Source organism: Bos taurus, chromosome 8 (genome assembly GCF_002263795.3).
Source record: "Bos taurus isolate L1 Dominette 01449 registration number 42190680 breed Hereford chromosome 8, ARS-UCD2.0, whole genome shotgun sequence".
Classification (NCBI taxonomy): Eukaryota; Metazoa; Chordata; class Mammalia; order Artiodactyla; family Bovidae; genus Bos; species Bos taurus.
In genome coordinates this window covers 98,726,565-98,739,978 of record NC_037335.1, presented here as the reverse complement: position 1 = coordinate 98,739,978, position 13,414 = coordinate 98,726,565, and the positions used below count along the sequence as shown (strand labels likewise).

The 13,414-nt window shown below is 43.0% G+C and overlaps 1 protein-coding gene across 9 annotated transcripts in view; it reads left to right on the top strand.

Moving 5' to 3' along the window:
• EPB41L4B (erythrocyte membrane protein band 4.1 like 4B) overlaps positions 1–9,599 on the top strand; it is a 138,391-nt gene extending 128,792 nt beyond the window's left edge. For 6 of the 9 annotated variants that reach the window (XM_024996311.2, XM_024996312.2, XM_024996313.2 and 3 more), the window contains 2 exons: positions 5,595–5,767; positions 6,920–9,599. In XM_024996311.2, coding sequence (XP_024852079.1) covers positions 5,595–5,767; positions 6,920–6,989 — 243 coding nt within the window. In that variant the 3' untranslated portion in view covers positions 6,990–9,599. The remainder of the gene's footprint in view (positions 1–5,594; positions 5,768–6,919) is intronic. The other 3 variants (XM_024996314.2, XM_015472681.3, XM_024996318.2) reach the window with 1 other exon arrangement.
• Positions 9,600–13,414: the final 3,815 nt, after the last annotated feature.

Sequence of the window (13,414 nt, the reverse complement as noted above, 5' to 3'; positions counted from 1 at the left end):
CCCCATCTATTTCCCATGAAGTGATGGGACCAGATGCCATGATCTTCACTTTTTGAATGTTTAATTTTAAGCAGGTTTTTCACTCTCCTCTTTCACTTTCATCAAGAGGCTCTTTGGTTCCTCTTCACTTTCTGCCATATGGGTGGTGGCATCTGCATATCTGAGGTTATTGATATTTTTCCTGGCAATCTTGATTCCAGCTTGTGCTTCATCCAGTCTGGCATTTCACATGATGTACTCTGCATCATGTGACCTAAATCAAATCCCTTATGACTATACAGTGGAACTGAGAAACAGATTTAAGGGACTAGATCTGATAGACAGAGTAGCTGATGAACTATGGACAGAGGTTCGTGACATTGTACAGGAGACAGGGAGCAAGACCATCCCCCCAAGAAAAAGAAATGCAAAAAAGCAAAATGGCTGTCTGAGGAGGCCTTACAAATAGCTGTGAAAAGAAGAGAAGTGAAAAGCAAAGGAGGAAAGGAAAGATATACCCATCTGAATGCAGAGTTCCAAAGAATAGCAAGGACAGATAAGAAAGCCTTCCTCAGTGATCAAGGCAAAGAAATAGAGGAAAACAATAGAATGGGAAAAACTAGAAATCTCTTCAAGAAAATTAGAGAAGGGAACATTTCATGCAAAGATGGGCTCAGTAAAGGACAGAAATGGTATGGACCTAACAGAAGCAGAAGCTATTAAGAAAGTGGCAAGAATACACATAAGAACTGTACAAAAAAGATCTTCATGACCCAGATCATCATGAAGGTGTGATCACCCATACTCACCTAAAGCCAGACATCCTGGAATGTGAAGTCAGGTGGGCCTTAGGAAACATCACTAAGAACAAAGCTAGTAGAGGCGATCGAATTCCAGTTGAGCTATTTCAAATCCTGAAAGATGATGCTGTGAAAGTGCTGCACTCAACATGTCAGCAAATTTGGAAAACTCAGCAGTGGCCACAGGACTGGAAAAGGTCAGTTTTCATTCCAATCCCAAAGAAAGGCAATGCCAAAGAATGCTCAAACTACCGCACAATTGCACTCATCCCACATGCTAGTAAAGTAATGCTCAAAATTCTCCAAGCCAGGCTTCAGCAATATGTGAACCATGAACTTCCAGATGTTCAAGCTGGTTTTAGAAAAGGCAGAGGAACCAGAGATCAAATTGCCAACATCCGCTGGATCATGGAAAAAGCAAGAGAGTTCCAGAAAAACATCTATTTCTACTTTATTGATGATGCCAAAGCCTTTGACTCTATGGATCACAATAAATTGTGGAAAATTCTGAAAGAGATGGGAATACCAGACCACCTGACCTGCCTCTTGAGAAACCTGTATGCAGGTCAGGAAGCAAGAGTTAGAACTGGACATAGAACAACAGACTGGTCCCAAAGAGAACAAGGAGTTCGTCAAGGCTATATATTGTCACCCTGTGTATTTAACTTCTGTGTAGAGTACATCATGAGAAACGCTGGGCAGGAGGAAGCACAAGCTGGAATCAAGATTGCCGGGAGAAATATTAATAACCTCATATATGCAGATGACACCACCCTTATGGCAGAAAGTGAAGAGGAACTAAAGAGCCTCTTGATGAAAGTGAAAGAAGACAGTGAAAAAGTTGGCTTAAAGCTCAACATTCAGAAAACGAAGATCATGGCATCCAGTCCCATCACTTCATGGCAAATAGAAAGAAAAACAGTGGAAACAGTGGCTGACTTTATTTTGGGGGGCTCCAAAATCACTGCAGATGGTGATTGCAGCCATGAAATTAAAAGACGCTTACTCCTTGGAAGGAAAGTTATGACCAACCAGACTGCATATTCAAAGCATAGACATTACTTTGCCAACAAAGGTCCGTCTAGTTAAGGCTGTGGTTTGTCCAGTAGTCATGTATGGATGTGAGAGTTTGACTGTGAAGAAAGCTGAGTGCTGAAGAATTGATGCTTTTGAACTGTGGTGTTGGAGAAGACTCTTGAGAGTCCCCTGGACTGCAAGGAGATCCAACCAGTCCATCATAAAGGAGATCAGTCCTGGGTGTTCATTGGAAGGACTGACATTGAAGCTGAAACTCCAATACTTTGGCCGCCTGATGAGAAGAGCTGACTCATTTGAAAAGACCCTGATGCTGGCAAAGATTGAGGGCGGGAGGAGAAGGGGACAACAGAGGATGAGATGGATGGCATCACCGACACAATGGACATGGGTTTGGGTGGACTCCAGGAGTTGGTGATGGACAGGGAGGCCTGGCGTGCTGCAGTTCATGGGGTCACAAAGAGTTGGACGTGACTGAGTGACTGAACTGAACTCTGCATATAACTTAAATAAGCAGGGTGACAATATACAGCCTTAACATACTCCTTTCCCAATTTGGAACCAGTCCATTGTTCCATGTCCAGTTCTAACTATTGCTTCTTGACCTGCATACAGATTTCTCAGGAGGCAGGTAAGGTGGTCAGGTATTCCCATTTCTTGAAGAGTTTTCCACAGTTTGTTGTGATCCACACAGTCAAAGACTTTAGCATAGTCAGTGAAGCAGAAATAGATGTTTTTCTGGGATTCTCTTGCATTTCTATGATCCAACGGATGTTGGCAATTTGATCTCTGTTTCCTCTGCCTTTTCTACATCAGCTTGAACATCTGGAAGTTCTTTGTTCACATACTGTTGAAGCCTGGCTTGGAGAATTTTGAGCATTACTTTGCTAGCATGTGAGATGAGTGCTATTGTGCTATAGTTTGAGCATTCTTTGGCATTGCTTTTCTTTGGGATTGGAATGAAAACTGACCTTTTCCAGCCCTGTGGCCACTGCTGAGTTTTCTAAATTTGCTGGCATATTGAGTGCAGCACTTTCACAGCATCATCTTTTAGGATTTGAAATAGCTCAACTGGAATTCCATCACCTCCACTAGCTTTGTTCATAGTTATGCTTCCTCGGGCCCACTTGACTTCTCATTCCAGGATGTGTGGCTCTAGATGAGTGATTACACCATTGTGATTATCTGGGTCATGAAGATCTTTTTGGTACAGTTCTTCTGTGTATTCTTGCCACCTCTTCTTAATATCTTCTTCTTCTGTTAGGTCCATACCATTTCTGTCCTTAATTGTGCCCAACTTTGCATGAAATATTTCCCTGGTATCTCTAAGTTTCTTGAAGGGATCACTAGTCTTTCCCATTCTATTGTTTTCCTCTATTTCTTTGCATTGATCACTGAGGAAGTCTTTCTTATCTCTCCTTGCTATTCTTTGGAACTCTGCATTCAGATATATATATATATACTTTCCTTTTCTCATTTGCTTTTTTCTTTTGCCTTTTGCTTTTTGGCAGTTGGATATCCAAGTCTGTATCAGGAGAGAGGACTAAACTGGAGATTATAATTCGCAAGTTTTTAATACCAACAGCTTGATGGTAATGGAAGCCAAATTCATAAGCTTCAGCTTCCTAATTTTCTTCCTCTTGTGCATCATATTCTCTTTTCCTCCCTACCAAGGTCAAGATACTTGACCTTGAGTTGGCCTCTCCAGAGACTCCCTGACCTATCCTGTCCACAGTGAAGGGGGAGGTCAGCAGCTCCAGGGAACTCCATACAGTTATCCTGGTAGTTGATCCAGCATTGACCTTGTGCCTGAATTCAACAACCAGACTCCTTGGTTGGCTCTGAAGCCAGTTCCTACCTTGTATTTGAGCCTGTTGAGTCTACTTGATAGTCAGCCCAGGGCCTCGGTCTGTCTAAGATGAGGACCTCTGCCTGACTCTGGTCAGATTTCTGTATCATGATCTTAACCTGGCCTGTCCCTATGTTACCTACTTTGTCCCAGCAAATGTTGGGTCATTCATGTCTTCATTCAGCAAATGTTAAGAAGACGAGGACTCAGGGTTGAGATTTAATGATAGTGATTTTCACGGCTCCCTGAGGTCATTCTTGGGCTTCTCAGGTAGTGCTAGTGGTGAAGAACCTGACTACCAATTCAGAAGACTTAAGAGAACGTGGATTCAACCCCTGGGTTGGGAAGATCCCCTGAGTAGGAAATGGCAACCCACTCCAGTATTCTTGCTTGGAGAATCCCATTGACTGAGGAGCCTGGTGGGTTACAGTTCATGGGGTCACCAAGAGCTGGACATGACTGAAGTGACTTAGAGCACAAGGTCATTCTTAAGTGAGGTTGGCTCTTTTTTTCCTATTTTGAGTGCATGGCAGTGAGGAATATAATGACTGTTAGTAAAGTTTGATGCCACTGCCTTGATTCATGCTAAGGCCCTGGTACCTTCCCCACAATTGCCTTTGTATGTAAGTACATTTCCCTCTTTTTCCAGAAAGAGTCAAAATTGGCATCAAAAGCCCAACCTACACCCACTTTATTGAAGCAACAAAATAACGTTTACCCCAGCTCCTGTATCAGGAAGGCTGGACTCAGCCATGCTTTAAAATGACAAATTGAATTTCCTGTTCATGCTGCGTGACTGCCATGGGTGGGCTATGCCTTCTGCTCTGTGTTGCTTTGTTTCTGGGACCCTGGCTAATGGAGCAGCTGCCACCTAGAACACTGCTGGTCACAGAGGTTGGGGGGAGGCGGGGAAAGAAGTGACAAATCACACACCAGCACTTAACTCTTCCAATGGAGATAAGACATGGTGGCTCATTTCCGTGGCTAAAGCAAGGCACTTGCCATGCCAGCTTCAAAGTGGGGTCGAGGGGGACTTTCCTGGGGGTCCAGTGGTTAAGCCTGTGTGCTTCCGCTGCAGGGGCCACAGGTTTGATCCCTTGTTGGAGAGCTAAAGTCCCGCATGCCAGGAAGCAGAGCCAATAAATAAATAAAAATTTATTAAAAAACATTTTTAAAAGTAGGCTGGGGAAGTGTAATCCTACCATGTCCCTGGAAAGAAATGAGCCAGCATTATCTAAGGAACCACACAAGTGACCACTACATCCCAACGTTTGTGAAAGCCCCCTGTGGCAAACATCACATGCCAGCAACTCTGTGATGCTCTGTTCTTGTGGTCAGTTCTCTGGCATTGCTCCAGCCCAGGCCAGCTCAGTTCTGTCTCTGGAGGCAGTTGTAAAACAAACAGGGGCTTGTATTTTTCATCAGTAGTCTTTCAGGACTCTCAAAGATAAAGATTCTCCCCATTTAGAATCTTGGTTCTAAATACTGGTTCTTAGTGCTTACTGTGTGACCTCGGGAAGATTACTTAACGTCTCTGAGCTTCAGTTTCCTTTTCCATAAAAATCAGTTCCAAGATGTGCATTTTTCCACCTTCTAACATCTCTGAAATTAGAGTAGGTATTACACTAGTGGGCCTGACAGAATTTGAATGGCTACTTTTTCTCTGTGGCGTGTGCAAAAAATGGTGTGTCTTATAAATGATGGTGTCTGACGTGATGAAACATGGCCTCCCCCTTAAAGATTGTGAAGAGGTAATACATGTAAAGTACTTAGCATAGTGGCTGGCACTAAATAAAATGGTTTAATACAAGGCTATTGATGAACTATTATTTAAAAATGACAGGGACTGTGGTAAGGGTGAGGAAACAGCTGACAATATGAAAATGAAACCCAAATTGAGGTTGACTTCCTCTTTTTTGTTTCCCCTCCAGGCAGACTTTAGAGACAGTAAGGTACAGTGCTGTCCTGGCCAGTCCTCCCCGCTGATTCCAGCAGCGACCCTGAGGCCCTTGACAGAGGCCGTGTCCACAGTGCAGACCATCTACACCATTCGGAAGCCTGTTTCTCCAGCAACCAGGTGTGTCAGACCAGCAGGTGCCGACAGGTAACTCTGGTGACAGGGAAACCAGGCCCGGGCTCATTGTGTTTGTCACATCTGCAGCGATGTTTGTGACTGTCTTATTCATGCTTTTCTTCATGTATTCTCTAAGTATTTACTGAAAGGTCATCAAAGGCTGCTGCTGCTGCTAAGTCACTTCAGTCGTGTCCGACTCTGTGTGACCCCATAGACGGCAGCCCACCAGGCTCCCCCGTCCCTGGGATTCTCCAGGCAAGAACACTGGAGTGGGTTGCCATTTCCTTCTCCAATGCATGAAAGTGAAAAATGAAAGTGAAGTCGCTCAGTCGTGTCCAACTCTTCGCGACCCCATGGACTACAGCCTACAGGCTCCTCCGTCCATGGGATTTTCTAGGCAAGAGTGCTGGAGTGGGGTGCCATTGCCTTCTCCACATCAAGGTCTAGATAGTATTATTCTAGGTGCTAAGGATGTAGACTGAGCAAAACAGAAGCCCCCTAACCACAAACTGGCCCTCCAACTGTTCCCCATGCTTTCTCGATGCACATGCACACATTTTTTTCATGAGTATGGTCAGTGTGTACATAATCCTTGATTACTTCCTCCATCTAACGCATATCTTCTCTTTTCAACACTGATCCTGCTCTGACCACTTTCAGTTTCTTTGTATTCATGTAATGTGGTTAACCTTACTTGTTGCCATTACTAGATATTTGAGTTATATCCTATTTCAGATTAAGCTGGAGATCCCCTGGAGAAGTGAATGGCTACCCACTCCAGTATTCTTGTCTAGAGAATTCCATGGACAGAGGAGCCTGGCAGGCTGTAGTCCATGGGGTCGCAAAGAGTTGGACACAACTGAGTGACTAACACCTGGACTTTCAAGTTGCTGAGAGGGTGCTACGTGCCAGGTCCTGTGTTCAGCTCTGAGGGTTCAGAGAGGAATGGCGTATATAACAGTCAGTCCTCTGAGGAGCGGTACCTGCAGAAGCTGAAGTCTGGTGGGGGAAATCCATAGGCAGCCAAGTTCAGGCCATTGTAGGGCTGGCAAATGGAGGGGTTCCTTAAGGAGCCTGAAAGAGCAAGTCAGGAGCTGAGCTTGGGAAATGGCATTTAAACCGAGGCTGCTCTTACCATTTTTGAGTGTGTATCTCACCATTTTGTCGCCTCCTCTTTCTCAGTGCAGAGACACTCCGGCAGGAACTGGAGAGAGAGAAAATGATGAAAAGACTGCTGATGACCGAACTGTGAAACTCTCCCCTGGCTGCCTGGAGGAGGGCATGGTGCCTTCTGTCCGTTTTCTTTCTTTGGGCTTCGTGTGCTCGCTGTAGCACAGCATACAAACATGTGCTCTGGTCGCCCAGGTCTCCATGGCCAGTCAAAGCCAACCTCTGGCTTGACTTTTATTGGAAAAGTTATTTGCTGTCTCCTGAGTATTAGAGGTTTTCCTACTACTCAATGTAGTTGAGACAAAATTTGGTAAGCCTAGGAGAAGAAAGATGGGAAAACCGGGATTCCTTTTCAGAAGCACCTGTGTGTACATATTAATAACCACAGGGGTTAATATGGCATGGAATCCTTTGCTCTCAGTCTCAACCATGTGATTTTGTATGACTGACACTTGCACCAAGCTTTGACTGTTTGTTAAAGAGTCATTTTTAATGAGAGAATAATTCTTTACTGCTGGTTTTTCATTTACACTGGTAAATGCACAGATCTTATAAAGTCTTTAACATTCATTTTTATTCAGACACGAGTAGGTGAACTAAAAAAGGAAAGTTGCAATCACCAGGACTGAAGTTATTTCAGCTTAATCAGAAATATAATTTAACTTGTGAATTTGGGGGTTATGATATTATTGGGGATACATAGAATTTATTATTGAACCCAAAGTAAAAGCTTAAATTGTCTGAAATAGTTGAAATTGTCTAAAAATCCTTACAAAGGGATTTGATAGCAGGATTCATTTGGGTGTTCCATGAAGGAAAATTCTCTCTAAAGTTGATCAACTCATGTCCTGTTGATAGAAACTTGACCAGAAGAAACTTTGCTCTTTTTTACATAGTTTCAAGAAATGTGTTTTTAAATTTTTCTTATGCACTTGAACAACTTTGCAGGAATAAAAGAACCCCCTAACCACAAACTGGCCCTCCAATTGTTCCCCACGCTTTCTCGATGCACATGCACACATTTTTTTCATGAGTATGGTCAGTGTGTACATAATCCTTGATTACTTCCTCCATCTAACGCATATCTTCTCTTTTCAACACTGATCCTGCTCTCACCACTTTCAGTTTCTTTGTATTCATGTAATGTGGTTAACCTCACTTGTTGCCATTACTAGATATTTGAGTTATAGCCTATTTTTCATTCTCATAAATAGTGCTGCTATGAATGTCTTTGTAAAAAATAAAATGTTTCTTCCTTTGGATTCTTCCCTTGGGAGTATCTCCAAAGAGAGATGACAAGGTCAAAGAGCATGAAGTATTTTATAGCTCTTGTTTCATATTGTCAGATTGCTTTCTAGAAAGATCTCGTCTCCTGGTTGAAAGGACCTTAAAGGTCATCAAGTTCAACCTCCCATCTTCTCTGAATGCTTGAATCCCCTCTACAATTTTTGATGCCACCAGCAATGTATAAGCATTTCTATTTACCGGATAGTTCTGCCAGTATTGGGTTTTGCCATTTTTATTTATTTTTGCTAGTTTAATAAGTACGTATAGTTGTTCTCAAAAGGTTGTTTTATTTCATTAATTGCTAGCAAAGCTGAGCACTTTTCCATGTGATGACTTAGTAGCTGTATTTCCTTGTGTGTAAAATATCCATCCATTTCTTAGGACCACTTAAGTGGGATTGATCTCATACATTTGTATCAGAATTGTATTTTTATGTTGTATTGTATACTTTGCTCTCCTCTCCCTCTCCTTAAATCTGAATGGTGCCAATAATTTGATACTAATGATACATAAAAAAAAAAGCAATGCCTCATTAACTAGCATTGTTGTGAAATGAGGTAATGTACGCAAATATTCAGATAACAGAGGATTAACCCTTTTAAGTGATGAATCTTTAAAATTTTAATATTTTTTGAGGGAAATCTTTCTAAAATATATTACGCACTTCCCTGCCTTAGTAAACAGAGTACACTGGAGAGTATTTAACCTTTTCTTGATGAGTCATGGTCATCATTACAAACATCAGCCCGTTTGTACCTTGCTGTGGTGTCGTGATGTCACCAAGAGCCTGTCCAAACCTGCAGTGCAGAGCTTGGCTTGCCTTTCACAGACTAACACTCTTCTCATTGATGGTTTGCACTGCTGTCTGCTCTATTGGTGAAGCTGTTGGGGGCAACTGTGGTATCTGGGAACTTTTACCGCCTTCCATACTACCTGATTCCCGGCTGTATTTAAACAGCTTTCGCCATTCTTTCTGTTGTGCACACGATACAAAATGTGTTCCTGTACAATATGGGGGAAGTGTTTGTGTCCCGAGTTGTCACGTCCTGCCGGTCCCTCCTCTTCTGACCTGCTTTCTGAGTCTTCTGCTCTTCACTTCCTGCTCTCTGATGGAAACCTCCGGGGCAAAACTGAAGTTTCCCTGAGGAAGCCAGGAAAGGCAGTGCTGCGTACGTGTCAGGTTGGCTTTGCGTCTGAGGAGGGGTGGTGCATGGGTTTTGGGCCATTGTTCTCAGGAGGCTCTGAGCCTGCTGCTTCTTCCTCCACGCCCCCCTGCGTCACAGATGTTTCGGAAGGTCGATGTCACTGAAGTCTGATCACAAACAAGTTGGCTGTTCTGTATATGAAAACCCAGTACCTCTGGCAGCTGAACTCTAACCAGTAAAATCAAGAGGATTCCACCCTTTCGGCAGTTGTCCTGTTATTTGCCTATGTGCATGGATGTTGGATGCTTGGAGTTGGGCCCTGAGAAGATGACATTGTGTTGGGTAGATTCATAGCGATAAAAATGAATTGGTATAGTCACTTCACCTTTAAAAAAAAAAAAAAAACCTAACCCAAAATAACAGTACCGTACAATCACACAACACATCATGTGTCCAGGAAGAAAAATCAGCTTGCTGACATAATCATTCCAGAGCAAGGGTTCCAAAGTGTGGGCCACAGACTCCTGGTGGACATGGGGAAAGTGAAATTGTCAGTCAATCAGTCATGTCTGCCTCTCTGTGACCCAATGGACTGTAGACCTCCAAGGCTCCTCTGTCCATGGAAATCTCCACGCAAGAATACTGGAGTGGGTAGCCATTCCCTTCTCCAGGGGATCTTCCCGACCCAGGGATCAAACTTGGGTCTCCTGCATTGCAGGCAGATTCTTTACTGTCTGACCCACCAGGGAAGCCCAGTGGACATGGGGGTAGGTAGTTAATGCAAGTGGTCTGGGAATCCTGCAACCCTGAGTTTGTGGATTGTAGACTGCATAGGAGATCCTTATGTTTGAAGAATTTAAAAACTAGGTCCTAGAGAATTTGAGAGATCCCACCTGAATTCACCCCAAAATTCATACCCCCAGAATAGAACAAGAATATTCTGACGTCACCTTTATCTTTCTTTCACCATCTCAAATACCACAGCTTTTTAAAAACTTGAAGTTCACCATGTTAACCATTTTAAAGTATAATCCGTATTTTTTTTTACCATCTTCATAATATCATATCAGTTCAGTTCAGTCACTCAGTTGTGTCCAAATCTTTGTGACCCCATGAACCGCAGCACGCCAGGCCTCCCTGTCCATCACCAACTCCCGGAATTTATTCAACCTCATGTCCATTGAGCTGGTGATGCTATTCAACCATCTCATCCTTTGTTGTCCCCTTCTCCTCCTTCCCCCAATCCCTCCCAGCATCAGGGTCTTTTCAAATGAGTCAGCTCTTGGCATCAGGTGGCCAAAGTATTGGAGTTTCAGCTTCAACATCAGTCATTCCAATGGACACCCAGGACCCATCTCCTCTAGGATGGACTGGTTGGATCTCCTTGCAGTCCAAGGGACTCTCAAGAGTCTTCTCCAACACCACAGTTCAAAAGCATCAATTCTTCGGCACTCAGCTTTCTTCACAGTCCAACTCTCACATCCATACATGACTACTGGAAAAACCATAGCCTTGCCTAGATGGACCTTTGTTGACAAAGTAATGTATCTACTTTTTAATATGCTATGTAGGTTGGTCATAACTTTCCTTCCAAGGAGTAAGCGTCTTTTAATTTCATGGCTGCAGTAACCATCTGCAGTGATTTTGGAGCCCCCAAAAATAAAGTCTGACACTGTTTCCATTGTTTCCCCATCTATTTGCCATGAAGTGATGGGACTGGATGCCATGATCTTAGTTTTCTGAATGTTGAGTTTTAAGCCAGGTTTTTCACTCTCCTCTTTCACTTTCATCAAGAAGCTCTTTAGTTCTTCTTCACTTTCTGCCATAAGGGCCGTATCATCTGATTATCTGAGGTTATTGATATTTCTCCCAGCAATCTTGATTCCAGCCTGTGCTTCTTCCAGCCCAGCGTTTCTCATGATGTACTCTGCATATGAGTTAAATATGCAGGGTGACAATATACAGCCTTGGTGCACTTCTTTTCCTATTTGGAACCAGTCTGTTGTTCCATGTCCAGTTCTAACTGTTGCTTCCTGACCTGCATACAGGTTTCTCAAGAGGCAGGTCAGGTGGTCTGGTATTCCCATCTCTTTCAGAATTTTCCACAATTTATTGTGATCCACACAGTCAAAGGCTTTGGCATACAGAAATAGATGTTTTTCTGGAACTCTCTTGCTTTTTCCATGATCCAGCGGATGTTGGCAATTTGATCTCTGGTTCCTCTGCCTTTTCTAAAACCAGCTTGAACATCTGAAAGTTCATGGTTCACGTATTGCTGAAGCCTGGCTTGGAGAATTTTGAGCATTACTTTACTAGCGTGTGAGATGAGTGCAATTGTGTGGTAGTTTGAGCATTCTTTGGCATTGCCTTTCTTTGGGATTGGAATGAAAACTGACCTTTTCCAGTCCTGTGGCCACTGCTGAGTTTTCCAAATTTGCTGGCATATTGAGTGCAGCACTTTCACAGCATCATCTTTTAGGATTTGAAATAGCTCAACTGGAATTCCATCACCTCCACTAGCTTTGTTCATAGTGATGCTTCCTCAGGCCCACTTGACTTTGCAGTCCAGGATGTCTGGCTCTAGGTGAGTGATCACACCACCGTGATTATCTGGGTCATGAAGATCTTTTTTGTATAGTTCTTCTGTGTATTCTTGCCACCTCTTCTTAATATCTTCTGCTTCTGTTAGGTCTATACCATTTCTGTCCTTTATTGAGCCCATCTTTACATGAAATGTTCCCCTTGGTATCTCTAATTTTCTTGAAGAGATCTCTAGTCTTTCCCATTCTATTGTTTTCCTCTATTTCTTTGCATTGATCGCTGAGGAAGGCTTTCTTATCTGTCCTTGCTATTCTTTGGAACTCTGCATTCAGATGGGTATATCTTTCCTTTTCTCCTTTGCTTTTCACTTCTCTTCTTCTCACAGCTATTTGTAAGGCCTCCTCAGACAGCCAGTTTGCTTTTTTGCATTTCTTTTTCTTGGAGATGGTCTTGGTCCCTGTCTGCTGTACAATGTCATGAACCTGCGTCCATAGTTCATCAGGCACTTTGTCTATCAGATCTACTCTCTTAAATCTATTTCTCGCTTCCACTGTATAGTCATACCTGAATGGTCTAGTAGTTTTCCCCACTTTATTCAATTTAAGTCTGAATTTGGCAATAAGGAGCTCATGATCTGAGCCATAGTCAGCTCCCGGTCTTGTTTTTGTTCACTGTATAGAGCTTCTCCATCTTCGGCTGCAAAGAATATAATCAGTCTGATTTCGGTGTTGGCCATCCAGTGATGTCCATGTATAGAGTCTTCTCTTGTGTTGTTGGAAGAGGGTGTTTGCTATGCCCAGTGCATTCTCCTGGCAAAACTCTATTAGCCTTTGCCCTGCTTTCTTCTGTACTCCAAGGCCAAATTTGCCTGTTATTCCAGGTGTTACTTGACTTCCTACTTTTGCATTCCAGTCCCCTATAATAAAAAGGATATCTTGTTTGGGTGTTAGTTCTAAAAGGTCTTGTAGATCTTCATAGAACCGGTCAACTTCAGCTTCTTCACTGTTACTGGTCAGGGCATAGACTTGGATTACCGTGATATTGAATGGTTTGCCCTGGAAACAAACAGAGATCATTCTGTCATTTTTGAGATTGTATCCAAATACTGCATTTTGGGCTCTTTTGTTGACTATTATGGCTACTCCATTTCTTCTAAGGGATTCCTGCCCAAAGTAATAGATCTAATGGTCATCTGAGTTAAATTCACCCAATGTAGTCCATTTTAGTTCGCTGATTCCTAGAATGTTGATGTTCACTCTTGCCATCTCCTGTTTGACCACTCACAATTTGCTTTCCTTCATGGACCTGACATTCCAGGTTTCTATGCAATATTGCTCTTTACAACATTGGACCTTGCTTCTATCACCAGTCATATCCGCAACTGGATGTTGTTTTTGCTTTGGCTCCATCCCTTCATTCTTTCCGGAGTATTTCTCCACTGATCTCCAGTAGCATGTTGAGCACCTACCCACCTGGGGAGTTCCTCTTTCATTCAGTTCAGTCAGTTCAGTCGCTCAGTCATGTCTGACTCTTT